Source organism: Ovis canadensis, chromosome 2, assembly GCF_042477335.2.
Source record: "Ovis canadensis isolate MfBH-ARS-UI-01 breed Bighorn chromosome 2, ARS-UI_OviCan_v2, whole genome shotgun sequence".
NCBI classification, from domain to species: Eukaryota; Metazoa; Chordata; class Mammalia; order Artiodactyla; family Bovidae; genus Ovis; species Ovis canadensis.
This window is the reverse complement of record NC_091246.1, coordinates 190,920,420-190,939,927: the sequence shown is the minus strand read 5'-3', so window position 1 is coordinate 190,939,927 and position 19,508 is coordinate 190,920,420. Positions and strand designations below refer to the sequence as shown.

The window sequence follows — 19,508 nt, the reverse complement described above, 5'->3', positions numbered from 1 at the left end:
GTGTAACAATGTTCTAATTTCATTCTTTTACATAGAGCTGCCCAGTTTTCCTTGCCCCACTTATTGAAAAGACTGTTTTCTTCATTGTATATTCCTGCCTCCTTTGTTGTAGATTAATTGATCATAGGTGCATTGGTTTATTTCTGGGCTTTCATTTCTGTTACACTGATCTATATTTCTTATTTTGGGGCCAGTACCATACTGGCACTGTAGCTGTGTAGTATAGTCTGAAGCCAGGGCGCCTGATTCCTCCAGCTCTGTTTTTCTTTCTCAAGATTGCTTTGGCTATTTGGGGTCTTTTATGTCTCCATACAAATTTTAAAATCTTTTGTTCTATTTCTGTGAAAATTTCCATTAGTAATTTCATAGGGATTGCACTGAATCTACAGATTGCCTTGGGTAGTATAGTCATTTTGATAATACTGATTTTTTTCAATCCAAGAACATAGTATATCTCTCCATCTATCTGCGTCATCTTTGATTTTTTTCATCAGTGTCTTGTAGTTTTCAGGATACAAGTCTTTTGTCTCTTTAGGTAAATTTATTCCCAGGTATTTTATTCTTTTTGATGTGATGGTAAGAGGGGTTGTTTCTCTTTCTGAGCTTTCATTGTTACTGTATAGGAATGCAAGAGATTTCTGTGTATTAATTTTGTATCCTGCAATTTGACCAAATTCATTGATTGCTCTAGTAGTGTTCTGGTAGCATCTTTAGGATTTTCTACGTATAGTATCATGTCATCTGCAAACGGGACAGTTTTACGTCTTTTCCAATTTTGATTCCTTTTATTTCTTTTTCTTCCCTGATTGCCATGGCTGGGACTTTCAAAACTATGTTGAATAATAGTGGCAAGAGTGGGCATATCCTTACCTTGTTCCTCATCTTAGAGAAATGCTGTTTTTCACCATTGAGAATGATGTTTGCTGTGGGTTTGTCATATATGGCGTTTATTATGTTGCCAAAAGTTCCCTCTATGCCCACTTTCTGTAGAGTTTTATCATAAATGATGTTGAATTCTGTCAAAAGCTTTTTCTGCATCTATTTAGATGACCATATGGTTTTTATTCTTTGATTTGTTAATATGAGCAATTTGCATATACTGAAAAAGCCTTGCATCCCTGGGATAAATCCTACTCAATCATGGTATATGATCCTTTTAACATATTGTTGGATTCTGCTTGCCAGTATTTTGTTGAAGATTTTTGCTTCTGTACTCATCAGTGATTATTGGTCTGTAATTTTCTTTTTTGTGTGATATTTTTGTCTAGTTTTGGTATCAGGGTAATGGTGGCCTTATAGAATGAGGTTTGGAATGTTACTTTCTCTGCAATTTTTGGAAGAGTTTGAGAAGGATAGGTGTTAAGTCTTTCCTAAATGTTTGATAGAATTTGCCCATGAAGCTATCTGGTCCTGGACTTTGGTTTCTTGGAAGTTTTTAATCACAGTTTGAATTTCATTATTTGTGATTGGTCTGCTTATATTTTCTGTTTCTTCCTGGTTCAGTCTTGGAAATTTGTACTTTTCTAAGAATTTGTCCATTTCTTCCAGGTTGTCCATTTTATTGACATATAGCTGCTTGTGGTAGTCTCTTATGACCCATTGTATTTCTGTGGTGTCAGTTATAATTTCTCCTCTTTTCTAATTTTATTGATCTAAATCCTCTCCCATTTTTCTTGATGAATCTGGCTAAAGGTTTATCAATTTTATCTTCTCAAGAACCAGCTTTTAGTTTCATTGATCTTTGCAATCTTTTCTATTTTCTTTACTTCTACTCTGATATTTATGATTTCTTTCCTTTTACTAATTTTAGGTTTTGTTTGCTCTTCTTTAGTTGCTTGAGGTGTAAGGTTAGGTTGTTTATTTGAGATTTTTCTGTTTCTGGAGGTAGGATTGTGCTGCTATAAACTCCCCTCTTGGAACTGCTTTTACTGTATCCCATAGGTTTTCTGTTGTGTTTTTGTTGTCCTTTGTTTCATTGTGTTCTTTTACTTCCTCCTCAATTTCTTCAGTGATCTCTTGGTTATTTATTTTTGTCTGTGGTGGGTCTTCACTGCAGTGTGTAGACTCTCTGTTGTGATGTGCTGGCTTTCTGCAGTTGTGGCGCATGAGCCCTGGAGCATGTGGGCTCAGCAGCTGCAGTGTGCAGGCCTAGTTGCTTCACAGTATGTGGGATCTTGGTTCCCTGAACACAGATCAAATCCGTGTCCCCTGCATCAGAAGATGGATTTTTAACCATTAGACCACAAGGGAAGTCTTCCTCTCTTGGTTGTTAGTTGCATATTGTTTAGGCACCATGTTTGTGACTTTCACAGGCTTTTTCCTGTAATTGATTTCTAATCTCATAGTGTTGTGGTCGGAAAAGATGCTTGATACAATTTTCAGTTTTCTTAAATTTACCAAGGCTGGATTTGTGACCCAAGATGTGATCTATCTTGGAGAATGTTCCATGTGTACTTGAATTTAGGTGGGCTGTTTCTAGAAACTTGTCCATTTCTTCTAGATTGTCAAATTTGTCGGCATTTAGTTGTTCATATTATTCTTTTATTTTTTTGTATTTACATTATCAGTTGGTATTACTCATTTTTCATTTATTTTGTCTACTTGGGTTCTCTTTTCTTCTTGGTGAACCTGGCCAGAGGTTTGTCTATTTTGTTTACCCTATCAAAGAACCAGCTCTTGGTTGTTTTATTGGATTTTTTCTTTTGTTTTCAAAATCTCTATGCATTTCCTCTGATCTTGGTTTTTTCCTTCCTTCTGCTGACTTTTAAGTTCTGTTTGTTCTCCATTTTCTAATTCTTTTAGGTGGGAGGTAAGGTTAAGGTTTTTCTTGTTTCTTAGAGAAGGCTTATTTGGTCCCATAGATTTTGCATGGTTGTTTTCATTGTCTCAAGGCATTTTTAATTTCCTCTTTGATTTTCTCATCAATGCACTGGTTTTCCTAGTAGCATGTGTAGTCTCTTGTAGTCATTTCTTCTCATTTCTTTTTCTGAGGTTGATTTATCACTTCCCCATTGTGGTCATAAAATATATTTGAATTAATTTCTACATGGTGCCCTAGTATGTAGTCAATTCTAGAGAATTTCCCATGTGCACTTGAAAAGTATATATTTTTATTTTGGATGCAATGTCCTGAAAAATGTAAAAAATCTGCCTGTTCTGGTGTGTCATTTTGGGTCTCTGTTGCCTTGTTGATATTCTGTCTAGAGGGTCTCTCCACTGGTATGAGTGGGATGTACCAGTCTGTTACTGTATTCCTGCCAGTTTCTCCCTTTATGTCAGCATTTGTTTTATGTCTTTGGGTGCTCCTATATTGGGCGCGTGTATATTGACACACATAATACCCTCTTCTTGTATTGATCTTTTTGTCATTATGTAGTTTCCTTCTTTATGGCATATGTGTTAGTCTGTTTTGTCTGATATGAGTGTGTGACCCTGTTTTCTTATCATTTCCCTTTGCATGAGCATCCTTTTCCCACCCCCTCACTTTCGGTCTGTGTCTTTTGCCCTAAAGTGAATCTCTTGTAGGCAGCACGTTGTAGACTCTTCCATTGACATTTAAGGTAATTATTGATAAATACATTGTTTATTGCCATTTCAACCTTGTTTTCCGGTTGATTCTACATTTCTTCTTTGTTCTTTTCTTCCTTTTGTGGTTTGATGTCATACTATGTTTGTATGTTTTTTATATTATGTTTGTGTTCTTCTTGGTGTTTGTCAATCGATTATATGTTTTTCATTTGTGGTTATGCTGTCTTTCAGGCATGTTAACTCCTTCCTATATCCGCTTGATTTAGACTGATAGTTGTATAGACTAAAACACATTCTTTTTAAAAATCTACAAATTTTCTTACTCTCCTCCTCCACATTTTATGATTTGATGTCTTCCCTTACATCTTCATATTTCTTTTTACTATTCATTGTGCTTATCATTGCTTTCACTAGAATTCTGATTTTTTCCTTTTAATCTGTATACTGGCTTTTTAAGTGATTTTTCAATTGTGAGTTCCTCTTTCCTATAGCTTCTTGCATCTTTTCTATTTAAAAAGACCTTCCAATATTTCCTTTAGGAATATTTTAATATTATTCTTTTTAGTTTTTGCCTTCTGAGTTATCTCTTCTTCCAAATGATAATCTTGCTGGGTAGAGTATCCTAGGCTGCACATTTTTCTATTTCAAGACTTTGAATATATTTTGCAATTCCCTCTTTGCAACATTTCTGAGGCGAAATCAGCTGACAGCCTTATGGGCACTTCCTGGTAATTAACCGTTTGTTTTTCTGTTGCTTCCTTTAGAATCCATTTTAATTATAATCTGTCTTGGTGTAGGCATGTTTGGGTTCATCTTGTTTGGGGCCCTCTGTGCTTTGCAGGTTCAATCCCTGGGTTGGGAAGATGCCCTGGAGAAGAGAATGGCAACTTACTCCAGTATTCTTGTTTGGAGAATTCCACTGACAGAGGAGCCTGGCAGACTACAGTCAATGGGGTCACAAAGACAACTAAGCAACTGAGCACAGACAGACTGCTTTCTGTACCTGGATATCTGTTTCCTTCTTTAGGTCTGGGAAGTTTTCAGCCATAGTTTCTTTAAAAACATCCCTATCCCCTTTTTCTCCTTCTGGAGTCCATAATACACATATATTGGCACATAGGTCTCTTATATTAATTTTTTAAGATTGGCTTTCTGTCTGCTGTTATGATTGGGTAATTTCTATTATTCTTTCAGATCACTTATTCCTTTTTCTGCATTATTCAATCTGCTCTTCATAGCCTTTAGCTCAGTTTTCATTTCAGTAAAATTTCTAGTTTTTCTTGACTCCCCCGTGTAGTTTCTAGTTCTTTTTTTTACAATAATATGCATTTCTACTGATTACCTTTATTAATCCCTTCAGTATTTTCATTATCTTTTTTGAACTCAGTGTCCAATAGACTGAAAAGATGTTTCATTGTTTGTTTTTTCAGGCGCGTTTTCTTGATCTCTTATCTAGGAGTGTTTCATCTACTTCCCCATTTTACTTACATTTCTCTTACTCCATAAATTTAGGAGAAGCAGTTACCTACCATGGTCTTGGAAGGGTATTTATATGCAGGGGAGTGCCTGTGTAGCTTGTGTGGGTTTAGCACTTTTGGCACCAAGGCTGGTTTTAGTGTGAATGCCTGCCACCTCTTAGAAGGTATGACACTCGTGGTTAGCAGGGCCTTCTCTTTGCTCTGTGGTTGTCACAGCCCTGTCAGTGGCAGGATCTGCTTCTACCGTCTAGTTGTTGGAACAGAAGCCCCGAGACTGGTTTCTGAGCTGTGATGGGAGGTGGGTGGGACTGGAGAACTCCCACTGGGAGAGGAGCCACTGAGTATCCCTCCACTGGAGCTGCTCGCCTGCGAGTGTCCTGGGTGTCACCTTTCACGTGCTCTGCAGGCTCACAAGGTACACTGTTATTGGTGCTGCTCTGAGTCCCACCTCAACTCTGGGTACTTCCCCACTGTTAATACTTATCCATGGTTAAGCTTCTATAGTATTATAATACCGTGTTTAGACCAATAGAGAGGGAATTTTATATTGCAATGTAAATTTACATATCCTTTTCACCTAAAGCATCCTTTTTCCCCCATGTATTCATGTCATTGAAATCAGGATGGATTCACACGATTGGCAGGCTTTTTTCTTAGTGGCACATAGATTATGGTGATGTCTTAAAATCAGTGGTATATGATATCTGATGAACTAGGACACTTGTAGGAAATTGATATGTGTGGGTATTTTTCCTCTACACCACTTTATGGAGCTATAGCCTGTTACACCTTTTTCTGCTACTCTGCCACTCATTACACTGTGGCCATCTGCTGGTCTTTGGGGCTTCTTCCTGAGTACCTTATGACCTCTGGACCAGCTGCACCCGAGCCTCAGGGCCTAAGTGGCTCATCTGGGTCTCTTAATGAATGTAGTGACATTGCACAAACTTGTTGACCATCCCAACTGAAATCAGCTCTATGTCCCAGAAACATTTCCTTTTACCCAGTTTTATGGTCATCAGAGCTATGATAGTTTCACTTGTTTCTTTCCTCACTAAAGCATAAGCTCCAGGAGAATCAAGCTCTGGCCTATCTTGTTCAACACAGTATCTCAGCACCTGGGGACAGAGCCTGACACCAAGTAGGTGCTCAGATATGTCTAGAAGGAAGACTGCAGGAAAATGAGGTTAGGCTATGGATACGGTATCTAGTTGTTTAGCAAGGTTTCAAATTTATAAATAACATTACTTATTTTTCTATGAGAATCTCATCTATAAAAATTATTGTGTTGGGAAGATCCATTTCTGACCACTGTCCCATTAAACATAATTTCAGAAATATACTATTGGCATACACCAAGAATAATTTCCATAGGATGCAACAATTCATACCACATTTAATTAGCACATGTTCCAAATCTTCCTACTCTCGACTGGAACTAATGTCAAAACGTGGCAAACTATGATGAAAAGAAAAAGATGGTTTCAAAAAATTCAACAATGTGATTACCTTCAACTTTTTTCAATTTTAAGAAGTCATCTCTCCAAAAGGAAAGATTTAGTTAAAATTACTGTGTATATCAAAAAAATTATTTCCCACAGCACAATTCAAAACAATAATTGAAATAGTTTGTAGAACATCTAATAAGAAAAATAATGAATAATTTACAGTCAATTTGTTTAATACTTATATTTCACATGTATGACAAAAGGATAAAATAAAAAGGCTGCAATTCTGAAAAACTCTGAATTTCTGCTTTTTTTTAATTGAAAAAAGCCCATGATTCTTTGGGAGGTGATAACAAGGTTGTTTTCCAGTCAGATCATAATTTCTACAATTTCTGTAATAACCATATATTCCAAAGGTTCCCATTCTCCCCACCCCAATTCACTTTTGGCACCTATGTGAAATGTCACTTCTGAAAAATGGGGAAAAATATGCCGAGTGCTAGGTTTTTATCATAGTCTTTTCCTGATGAAAAACTTTCTGATTGCTGAATTTAGAATATTGACACAAAAAAGATGAATGATACGTCATCCATAAAAATCTGGTTTTTCTAACTAGATGGTTGACTCAAAAACAAATTTATATTAGATACAGCAACCAGCTCTCAGATGTGAAGGGGCACTGGCTTTTCTTATCCTGCTCCACTTCTTCTGATTTTAAATTCAGCATTTACTGAGCAATTGTATGAGAGGTAGCCAGGTGTGTGGCACAGCTCTGGCTTCAGGAGTTCAGAACAGTTTTAACTCATCACGTACTTCAGAAGAACTGAGGATACACTGAAAGAAAACAAGAGAAAAGGTCCTCTCAGCCTCTGCAGCAAGGAGATGGTCAGGATGGAGTGTGCTGGTTATGGGTAGAGGAGCAGGGGCAGGACCTTACAACTGGCAATGAGGAGAGGCTTTGGCCAAAGGATTTTTTTTAAATTCTTATTAGAAAAGTATCCTTTATAAAGTATACTGATCTTATATCTTCATTTATTATAAAGTATTGTGATCTTGAATCTTCCTTTATTAAAAAGAAGCTCCTTCACAAAAACCAGGATGCTGCAGAAGAGGAACCAGCACAGCCTGTGACTGGCTGATACTCAACTCTGAAGAATGCAACTTTCATATTGAGAAGGGTTTCTGAGCTTGATATTGACCTGCTTGGCCCAACTCAAAAATTTCTTTTTTTAGCTCTGCTTCCAGTCCGCAGGGTATGGCCAAAAGACTTATCCAAAAAGTCTCTGAATTTTCCAGTATCATTAGAACCTAATGGGTATTTCTGAGAACTACTGTGGAGCTGAGAAGAGTTGGGGGAGTCTCACCCCACTCCTTGCCTCTCAAGAGCTAATAAAATAAGACATTTTTATTTCAAAGCAGGAGATACTAATGTTATCAAACTGGGGGAAAAAAGAAGAAACAAGGACAGTCTTTTTAACTACACTTGGCTAACCCCTGCACTACATTCATGGTTAACTTTAGGAAGGAAAAGAGAGATCAATCTCTGCAACCTCCTGACAAAGGAGCCGTCCCACGGCAGGGTCAAGGACTTATTTCTTCTGCCAGCCAACGATTCACAGATATTTTCCCCCATTTACAGAAGTGTGTGTGAAGGAGGTTGGGGAGCACAGGAACAGGCTGAGAGGTCAACAGAAGTCTTGTCTCAAGGAACCCGCCCTCGGTCCTCAGTGGCGACCCACTTGGTCCAGCACCTGGGCCTTCACAGCAAGCAACATCTTTCTTTAAAACTTTTCTTGTTCTTGCTGCTTTTCTTGCCATTCTTATCTTTGTTTTCTGATGTCTTCTTTGTCCTGATCTCTCTCATGAGGTCAAAGAATACCTGGGGTGGGGAGGAAAAGCCGTTCCATGATGTAATGAAGCAGTTAGACCGAGCAGGGTATGTGACTACATTTCAAAGCATCAAGCCAAACGTACTCTTAGGAACCACGGGCCACCGAAGACAAAAGGTTTAAAGAAAAGGAGAACAATTAACATTAAAAGCATTTTCTGGCTCTACAAAGGAGATCTCTCTGCTCACATCACATGGACAGAAGCATCACGCTGTTCTTGCATCCAGTGGCTTATTGCAGAATGATAAAAGCTGTTCTCAGGAGAAGTATGATGAGGGATAAAACATCACCAGACAGAGCCACAGCAGTTTGTGAAACTTACAGACACTGAGAATGATAACAGTCATCAAACTTCCCAGTACCTCCCAAGCACCAGGAGATGGAAAGAAGGCGTGAATACCCACTCCTAAAACAATGAACCCTAAGGGCAGGAACAGTGGAAAGTGTCAGACTTTATTTTGGGGGGCTCCAAAATCACTGCAGATGGTGACTGCAGCCATGAAATTAAAAGACGCTTACTCCTTGGAAGAAAAGTTATGACCAACCTAGATAGCATATTCAAAACCAGAGACATTACTTTGCCGACTAAGGTCTATCTAGTCAAGGCTATGGTTTTTCTGTGGTCATGTATGGATGTGAGAGTTGGACTGTGAAGAAGGCTGAGTGCCGAAGAATTGATGCTTTTGAACTGCGGTGTTGGAGAAGACTCTTGAGGGTCCCTTGGACTGCAAGGAGATCCAACTAGTCCATTCTGAAGGATCAGCCCTGGGATTTCTTTGGAAGGAATGATGCTCAAGCTGAAACTCCAGTACTTTGGCCACCTCATGCAGAGCTGACTCATTGGAAAAGACTCTGATGCTGGGAGGGATTGGGGGCAGGAGGAGAAGGGGACGACAGAGGATGAGATGGCTGGATGGCATCGCTGACTCAATGGACCTGAGTCTGAGTGAACTCCGGGAGTTGGTGATGGACAGGGAGGCCTGGCGTGCTGCAATTCATGGGGTTGCAATGAGTCGGACATGACTGAGCAACTGAACTGAACTGAACTGAAGGGCAGGAACTTCATCACAAGCCCCAAGCAGCAGACTTGCGTTTGCAGGGGTCGGGGAGAAGCAGAAAGAGCAGCCTGTCCCCTCCTCCCCACACCTGCACCCCCACTTCCCGAAGTCAGCTCAAGGGGCTTCATCAGGAACTGATGAGACCTGTTGTGAATGCTAGTGTGTTACTTAGATACGGATCATCACTCATCACAAGGTTTTTGCCCTCTGCTCCCAGCAGCCATGCCTGGGTATTGATTATACACCTCCTACAAAGAAATGTTCGTGATTTCTCATGGAGAAGATGGCAAGTGTGAGACTGAGAGCAGGCTTTCACCTTTGGACACCTGCACAGAACAACAGGCTCCTGTTACTTTCCTAGGGAAAGTGAGATCAAGCTTTCTGAGTGAGGGCTCCACAGGCACTCACCACCAGCTCAGGGTGCAGTGAAGGATCCCACAAACTGGATCAGGCTAACCTAAGCATCCCTTCCTTCCCTTCGGTCTCTCAGGAAAGCACACCCCCTGCTCTGCCCAAGAGTGGCTGAAGTGTCAGTCACTCAGTCTTGTCTGACTCTTTGCTACCCCATGGACTGTAGCCTGCCAGGCTCCTCTGTCCATGGGATTCTCCAGGCAAGAATACTGAAGTGGGTAGCCATCTCCTTCTCCAGGGCAATCTTCCCAACCCAGGGGTCAAACCCAGGTCTTCTGCACTGCAGGTGGATTCTTTACCAGGGAAGCCCAATAGTGACAAAGACAGCTTCAAATATCACAGGTTTTTCTAACAGCAAAAGGCAGAAGGGGGAAGGGTGCGTGTCCAACGTCAAATGTTGACATAGCTGTTCACCGGCCAGTCCTATCAACAATCCCCTTTCCTGTGAACTGTTGACAAGTGAGTTCAGTGCTGCCCGTTGGTCATCAGTTTCTGCTGGTTCCTGTTTGGCAGGTCCAGCAGGTCAGGGCAGGAAGGGGAGAGGACAAGCCACTCTGTGACAACCCCTGCAGACCACGCCCACAGTTCCATGCCCGGCAAGTCATCCTGATTTTTTTTTAATGAATTATGTGACTGGATTTCCTGTGTGTTGTAATTCTATGGCTAGAAAACTATTTGATAAAAATGGAAGGATCTGGAAACACAAAAGAATCAACATAAGAGCTAACAAAGAAAAAGGAGCTGACAAAGGAACCTGCTTCACACTCCAGACACAACTAAACAGATTTATGTTGCTGGAGAGGCTTCCAGAGTGAACCCCTTCTGACACCAACATCCTAAATCTTCCAGCATCACTGGCTACAGTAGGGCTTCGTATCAGATTTCTTGCTCTTCAGGAAAGAAGCAAAGGAGAAGTGAGAAGGAAGTGGGGGGATTCAGATGCTGTGCAGATGGAGCAGATGTGTCCACTACTTGGCTGCAAAGTGATATGTGCAGGTTTTACGGGAGCCAGGTCATGACGTCAGAGCTAAGGAACAGGGTGACGGCAGAGAGAAAGTCTCAGCTTTAAATGCTCTGGGGTAACCACTGTGAACTTTTAAAAACAAAAACAAAAACACATTATTGACAATACTAAAGTGGGTAGTCATCTCCTTCTCCAGAGCCATCTTCCCAACCCAGGGGTCAAACCCAGGTCTCCTGCACTGCAGGTGGATTCTTTACCAGGGAAGCCCAATAGTGACTGAGACAGCTTCAAATATCACTGGTTTTTCTTTGTAGAAACTAATGCCTGTTGCTGTGATATGTCTCTAGTCAATAATGTGATAAAGGGCTTCCCTTGTGGCTCAGTGGTAAAGAATCTACCCCTCAATGCAGAAGACATGGGTTCAATCCCTGATCCGGGAAGATCCCATATGCCAAAGAGCAACTGAGCCTGTGTGCACCACAGCCATTGAGCCTGTGCCCTACAGCCTGGGAACCGCAACTATTGAGCCCACACACCGTAGAGCCCATGCACAGCAATGAAGAGTAGCCCCCACTCCTTGCATCTAGAGAGAAGCCCACACAACAGTGAAGACCCAGCATGGCCAAAAAAAATACAGTATTTTAAAGGCCTTGCATCGCTGCAAGGCAGGTTTCAACTGTTGGTGTTTATCGTTGTCAAGGTCATCCTTTCCTTAGCTACAGGTATTTGAATGAGAAAGTACTCTGGGGCTGAGGAAGAGAGAAGAGCTCCCTAGAGTGCCAATTCCTGGGAGAAACTATGATGCAGGGACTAAGTTATAAAGACAGGACTCCTGGGCTCTGCAGGGGGACAGGAAGGTGAAAAGAACAAATCTACCCAATTTGTGAAAGTGAAAAGTGAAAGTCACTCGGTCATGTCTGACTCTTTGCAAACCCATGGACTGTACGGTCCATGGAATTCTCCAGGCCAGAATACTGGAGTGGGTAGCCTTTCCCTTCTCCAAGGCATCTTCCCAACCCAGGGATCGAACCCAGGTATCCCGCATTGCAGGCGGGTTCTTTATCTATCAGCTGAGGCATAAGGAAAGCCCAAGAATACTGGAGTGGGTAGCCTATCCCTTCTCCAGCAGATCTTCCCAGCCCAGGAACTGAACCAGGGTGTCCTGCATTGCAGGTGGATTCTTTACCAACTGAGCTATCAGGGAAGCCCACCCAATCCATCAATGAGCGCAAAACCAAGAGGACCCCTGGCACAGCCAGCCCTGCCCCCAGAGGATACAGGCCACAGAGCGTGCAAGGACATGGCCTCCACAGCCACGGCCTCACCCGCTGGGCTTCCATTTGGCCAAAGGCGCGCACCTGACAAAAGCTGGTGTGTGGGTCGGACCATCCCTGTGCTTCTCGTCCTGATGCTAGGATCCATTCCCAACCCTGCCACCCTGGTCTCCCCAGAGCAGCTCCCCCAGGGCAGCAGGTGGCGGGCGGGGACCGACCCACCTTGTCCACATTGGCCCGTGTCTTGGCCGATGTCTCCACGTACTGCACGCCCCACTCCTCAGCCTTGGCCCTGGCCTCCTCCACTAGCACCTGCCTCCGTTCCTCCAGGTCAGATTTGTTCCCCACGACGAGCAGTGGGATTTTATCTTCTTCAGCTTTAACGCGGAGGATCTGTTCCCTGTGGTGGTGGATCAAGAAGAAAGCAGCTAAGAAGGCTGGATGAGAAGCCCAGTTCTGCCAACCCATGCAAGACAGCAGGCATGGTGGTGGGAGCTGCCACTTACAAGCCCCTCCTGAGGAAGCACCCCCCTTCACCCTGTGGTTAACTGGAGTTCCTCAAGTCTGGTTTCAGTTTGCTGCACTAGACTTACTAGGGGTGTGCATTACAAATGCAGGTTCCTGGGCCCATAAGTAAATGTCTGGGTAGGAGACCAGGATTTTGCACTTCAACAGCATTCCCAGTTTATGCTTTGCAAAAACAAAACCAAAAAAGGGAAAACTTGGGACCCTCTGGGATAGAAATCCGATAAAAGAAATATCTTCATATACAAAATGTTTAATAATTACGTTGGGAGAAAAAAAAGTAATTTCTTTGTAAGAATATAGAAAGTTCAAGTGGTAAGTTGTAAAGAGTCATGTCTCTGTGATCCCATGGACTGCTGCTCTCCAGGCTCCTCTGTCCATGGGATTCTCCAAGCAAGAATACTGGAGTTGATAGTCATTTCCTTCTCCAGGGGATCTTCCCAACCCAGTTGAAATTCCCTTAATTCCAACCCAGGGATGGAACCCGGCTCTCCTGCATTGCAGGCAGATTCACTGCTGTCTGAGCCACAGGAATATAGAAGGGAATAGTCTATCAGCAGACCATGAAATCAGTGTGGCAAGCACGACTGGTAATTCTTTTTATCTCAGCGAAATAGAATATTAGAGAAAAGCAAAGAAACACCAGAGAGATGCTCAAGTATTAACAGAAAGTATGGTTTGTAAAACTCTAGCTTCAATCCTAATCTGCATGTGTGGGCCTCCTGCCCTTCCCCCTAGTTCTGTGAGGCAGGAACCCTACTTCAATGTGGTAATTTTTCTACTATAAAGTGGTGGGAGAAAATGAGATACTCCAAGGCCTACGGAAAAGTTCTTCAAAAACATCTTCTCTAAAGTAACTGTTACCTGTATGTAGCACATCAGACTTGATCGCTACTAAAAATAACCAGTTTTCTAAATTTTTTTTAAACCACATATTTAAAAAAAGTAAATATTTCACTTCCATTATTTTGATCCAGGGGGAACATGTCTACTTCTATAAAAGACCCCTTCAAAAACATTTTGTGGAGATCTGTATTGATTTTTATATAATATAGGGTGACATTTCATAATAATAAAAAATACTTAAATTTTTTTCCATACAGTCAATTTAAGTACCAGATATAACATTTTTTTTGTTGAAGCACAGTTGATTTACAGTGTTGTGTTACTTTTAATTGTATGACCAAGTGATTCAGCTGTATATATATTCCTTTTCATATTCTTTTCCTTTACAGGTTATTACAAAATGTTAAATACAGTTTCCTGTACTATACAGTAGATCCTTGTTGTTTAATTTATATACAGTAGTGTGGATTCCAAACTCCTAATATATATATCCTTCCCTTTAAGAAAAATGAAAAAGAAAAAAAATAAGCAGATGCTTGAGAATTGCCTCTAAGTAGTTTTGCCACATCCTGCATTGCACAGGGTCAAGGAGCACACTGTGTTTAGAAGTTATGTGGTCAGTCTACACAATGAACAATAAAAACTGCTTTCTGGCTCATCAGGCTTACAGAGGCGTGACTAATTATCTCATTGATAAACAAGCACCAAGTTCTGATGTAACAAAACTACTTCTCTAGTTTATGGATTATGTCCAGGAAAAGTTTCAAGGAAAAGATGGTATATTAATGTTTTACTTATGTTGGGGCTTTTCCATTTGGAAGATAAATGCAGAAGTGCTGTTTTTAAACTGCTAACAGGCACGAAGGGCCTGAGTTTAACCATAAGGGCTCAGATAGCCCACACGCATCCTGTGCACCGTGGGAACCTGGGCAGCTCCAGGGCTTTTCTTTAACTGCCCAGAGTTCAAGCCACAAGCACTAACTTATCCTTTCCCTTCTTTCCAAACAAAGCCTTTCTCCCAGGCGGAGGTACCCGTGGTGACCTGGGGACAGGACATGGTGGCCCTGTTACTCTTGGAGGTGACCTCTACTGTCACCACATCCTTTCTTGGGGAGTCTTGGGGCCAATGGGAAAGCAAAGACTCAGGACGGGGGTGGGGTGGGGGGGACAAGCTGGTGCATGCGCTGCCCCGCTCTGCCTCAAGGAGGCATCGCAGCAGGGCTGTGCGATGCAGGCCTAGCTGTGAACATGGGGGCTACTTTCGGAAACCTCTGGCTACGTCAGAAAGAGCTCCAAATTAACAGGATTTCTCCCCAGGAATCCTAGCCATTTAAGTGCTCACAACACGCACACCTTGGTTGCCGAGAACTGTTGATATTCACCCTCGGGAGACTAGAGACCAGGAAGATGACAAGTGAGGCTCTACCTGCCCCCCTTCCCCTTGCTCTGCCAGGGTCCCCAAGGCCTCCCTCCCAGCTCACTGATGCTCATTCCACACCTTGAGGGGATTTTTGGCTTCCTCCATTTCCTCTTTGGCTGATGGCCTTCATTTCTGACCAGAACTTGCTAAAGAGTGAAAAAACAAATCCCTATTTTCTTTTCCCCTTCTAGATTTGGTTCTTAGAATAAAAATTCATCTGAGAATCCCCTGGCCATCCAGTGGTTAGGACTTGGCCCTCTCATTGCCAAGTGACTGTGGGTTCAGTCCCTGGCCAGGGAACTAAGATATCCTGCAAGCCATGCCTAGCAACCAAAAATATGAACAGTCATCTGGAGAGGTCTGCTTCCAAGGAGGGGGATGAAAAACCACAGCTGTGTAAAAGATGGCAAGGGGATGGGGCAGAGAGAGATCTTACCTGCTAGAATCCCTGGAGCACTGAGCCCGCACACTCACTATTTCTTTATAGCAATGAATTTCACGATTTCAAATAAGTGATGGCAGTGAACACTCACCACGTACCCATATGGTGAGAAGATACGGGCCACCACACAGTGATGGTTCCACTTGGGAAATATAGCCTAACACAGCATTCCATTTCATCAGTAAGAGATTTTCAGGACAAGAAACAGAACACTAAGTACACTTGCCCTGAGTCACAAGACTGTGACAGGGCAGGGACTCAGACCTGGCTGTGTGTGACCGGAAGCCAGCGCTTCCCGCTCCATGGGTCACGTGTCCCCTAGGAGCAGCACTCAGACCTGGCTGTGTGTGACCGGAAGCCAGGCTTCCTGCTCCATGGGTTACATGTCCCCTGGGAACAGCACTGGGACCTGGCTCTGTGTGACCTACGGCCGGCGCTTCCCGCTCCATGGGTTACGTGTCCCCTAGGAGCAGCACTGGGACCTGGCTGTGTGTGACCTACGGCCAGTGCTTCCAGCTCCATGGGTCACGTGCCCCCTGGGAGCAGCACTGGGACCTGGCTGTGTGTGACCGGAAGCCGGCGCTTCCCGCTCCGTGGGTCACGTGTCCCCTGGGAGCAGCACTGGGACCTGGCGTCCATCTCCTGACATCGGAGGTCTCAGAAACCTCAAAGTAGAGCAGAACTGTTCACTTTTTAGCAAAATTATGAAAAGAGGTAAAGATCGTTAACTCTTACCAACCCCTGCCTCTCAGGATTTACATGAAAACAAAAACAACAGGTTCCTGACTGTATGGAATGGCTTTGTCCTCTTTAGGGACAACAGATCCTTCATTAAGATCATTTATATTTGGAAATTATAAACCGAGGAAGCCCAAAGAGCATATAACAAACGATGAGCTATAATGTGCCAAGATCCATAAAGCCCCAGAAAGTTCTTTAGACAGATTTCTTCCTGATAAGAAGGCTCAACCCCAGAGGTGTATGCTTAACCCCAAACTCCTTCCAAGGCTGAGACACGACCGAGGGCACAGGGCTTGCTGGAGGCGATTTCTCGTCAAACGCACCTGAACTCGGCAGTTGCTGTGAATGACTCGTGCTCAGTGATGGAGAACACGAGCAGGAAACCCTCCCCACTCCGGAAGTAGTTGTCACGGATGGCCGCATAGTCCTCCTGTCCTGCCGTGTCCAGGATGTCTATCTGCACTTCTTCCCCATCGAGGACCACTTTCTTCCTGTAACTGTCAGCCTTGGTAGGTTCGTAGTCCTCCACGAACTGAGCAAACAGACAACACGATCAGTAATTAACAAAGTTCTAAGAGAGAAGAAAAGCTGCCAAAAAAATAAATTTCAGTATATGGGCACTTTGCTTGTTATCAACTGAGTACTGTGTGGACAATTATCATACCATGTGTAAGGCACTATAAAATAAACATGATCCCTTACGTAGTATTTCTGTTCTTTGCTCCTTTCAATTCTACCATTTAAAAATTTTGTTTAAAAACAGTAAGAGCAGATATTCCCATTTTACAGATGAGGACACCAAGCAGAGAGCAGAATGCTTGGCAATATTCTTGTTAGTATACAATTATAATTAAACACTAGTGACAGTAAGAAATGGAAGCTCTTGTTCATAATCAACAGAATTATAAAACTCATCTGAAAAGTAATTGGTCAAGAGGCACCAAGAGGCTTAAATAACTGTACAATAAGATAAACTCCAAATGGGTCAAGATTAAACGTTAACAACAAAACACTCGAGAACTAGAAGAAAACATGGGTGAAATCCCTTTATTACCTTGAAGTGGGGAAGGCCTTTTTAACTATGACTCAAAATCCAGAAGCCATGTAAGAAAAAATTGATAAATTAGACTACATAAAAAAGTTTAAAACTTCTGTATGGCACAACACTATAAACAAAGACAAACGACAAACAGGGAAAAAGTATTTAAAACCACATCACAAAGAGCTATATGTTAACTAGAAACAGGGAGAGACAAAAGACCAAGCTGACGGGGAAAAGTGGCAACAGACAAACAATACGCAAAAATAAACATATATGATGCTAAACACAGGAAAAGATGTTCATACCCACTAATAAAATAAAAATGGTAACTACATAGAGATACCATTTTTCACCTACCAGACTGGCAAAAAATCCCAAAGTCTGACAACATACTCTGGGGAAAAGCCCCTCTTGCACATTGCTAGTGGGAGGAGACAACAATATAGTCTGTATGGCGACAAATATGGCAACACCTAATTAAGCTAGAGAAGGTTCGTCCTCCTTCCAGGAATCTAATTTACAGACACACATGCACAGGAGCACACAAGGTTATTCACTGTGGTACCACACATAACAACAAAAGGTTAAAAACCACCCCACTGCCCAGGCCAGGGATCTACATAATGGAATACTATGCAGCTACTGAAAAAAAGAGAAGAAACACCCTGCGAGGACAAAGCAAAATAAAAGCTGTTAAACAGGAAAACTGAAACAAACAAATGTAAATGAATATTAAATTGGTAATGTAGCCCAGCAGAGAAATAAAGTAATTCAAGAGACTTTAAAACAGAATATCTGGATAGAATACATCCCACTAAAAGAGACTAAAGACAAAAAAATTTCAAAGAAATGTTAAACTTCCCTCACTGGTTACATTATTTAGTAATTATGACACAGAGCTATTTTCTTTATATTGCATCATTCATAAAATAAGTATTTTAATGTTATAAGTCAGGATATTCAGGGGATAATTTTAATGACAGCAATGTACTATTAAAATTGACTTCATGCTAGTATAACTGGATATCCACATGTGAAAAAATGAACTTGAGACCCTTATTTCACATCACATACAAAAATTAACTCAAAATGGAGTAAAGATTTAAATACAAGAGTTGAAAATATAAACTCTTAGAAGAAAACATAAGGTAGAAATCTTCATAACGTTGAATTTAGCAATGCCTTCTTAGATATGACACCGAAAGCACAAGCAGCAAAAGGGAAAATAGATAAACTGGACTTTATCAAAATTTTTAAATTTTGTGCTTTGAAAGACACCACCAAAGTCAAAATACAACCCACAGAATGGCAGAAAATATCTGTAAAGACTGTATCTAATAAGGAACTAGTATTCAGAATATATAAATAACTCTTACACTCAATAAGAAAACAATTTTAAAGTTAAATACCAATTTTAAAATGGGCAAAGGAAGAAAAAAACAAATGAAATGGAAAAAAAAAAAAGACAAAGGATCTGAACAGACATTATCCAAGGAAGATATACAAATGGCCAAAAAACACATGAAAAGATGCTCAGCCTGACTAGTCATTAGGAAAATACAAATCAAAACCATGAGCTACTACTCCATACCCACTGACACTTTGGCCACCTCATGGGAAGAGCTGACTCACTGGAAAAGACTCTGATGCTGGGAGGGATTGGGGGCAGGAGGAGAAGGGGACGATAGAGGATGAGATGGCTGGATGGCATCACGGATTCGATGGACATGAGTTTGAGTGAACTCCGGGAGCTGGTGATGGACGGAGAGGCCTGGTGTGCTGTGATTTATGGCATCACAAAGAGTCGGACATGACTGAGCGACTGAACTGAAGATGCTGTAATCAAAAAGATGGACTATAACAAGCATTGGTGGGAATATGGAGAAATTATAACCCTCATGAATTGTAAAATGGTGTGGCTGCTGCAAACAGTTTTGCAGTTCCCAAAAAGTTAAACAGAGTTACCATATAATCCAGCAAATTTCACACCAAGGTACACACCCAAGAGAATGTGAGGTGTCCACACAAAAACCTGTAGGTTAATGTTCACAGCAGCATTACCCATAATAGCCAAAGGTAGAAACAACCAAATATCAACTGACAAATGAATATACAAAATATGGCATATCCAGACAATGGAATATTATTCAGTTGTAAAAAGTACGGAAATAGATTCATGCTACAACCTGGATGAACCCTGACAAATTTTGGTAGGTAAAATGAAGCCAGACACAAAAGATCATATATGAGTCTATTTACATGAAACGTGTAGAACAGACAAGTCTGTGGAAACAGAAAGCAGATTCCTGGTGGCCAGGGCTGCGGGAGGGGGTGGAGGGTGGCGGCCAGTGGGTGTTAGATTTCTTTGAGGGGAATGGGAACTTTCTGGAATTACATAAGTGGTAATGGTTGCACAGTTTTGTAAATAGACTTTAAAAACCG

At 41.7% G+C, this 19,508-nt stretch overlaps 1 protein-coding gene across 46 annotated transcripts in view; it reads right to left on the bottom strand.

Moving 5' to 3' along the window:
- RALB (RAS like proto-oncogene B) overlaps positions 1-19,508 on the bottom strand; it is a 112,498-nt gene that overhangs the window by 8,466 nt on the left and 84,524 nt on the right. For 12 of the 46 annotated variants that reach the window (XM_069577848.1, XM_069577847.1, XM_069577846.1 and 9 more), the window contains 3 exons: positions 16,348-16,556; positions 12,273-12,450; positions 6,752-8,333 (listed from right to left, as the gene is read on the bottom strand). In XM_069577848.1, coding sequence (XP_069433949.1) covers positions 8,214-8,333; positions 12,273-12,450; positions 16,348-16,556 — 507 coding nt within the window. In that variant the 3' untranslated portion in view covers positions 6,752-8,213. Of the gene's footprint in view, positions 1-2,539; positions 4,397-6,751; positions 8,334-11,806; positions 12,451-16,347; positions 16,557-19,508 lie in introns of those variants that run through there. The other 34 variants (XR_011254616.1, XR_011254615.1, XM_069577834.1 and 31 more) reach the window with 9 other exon arrangements.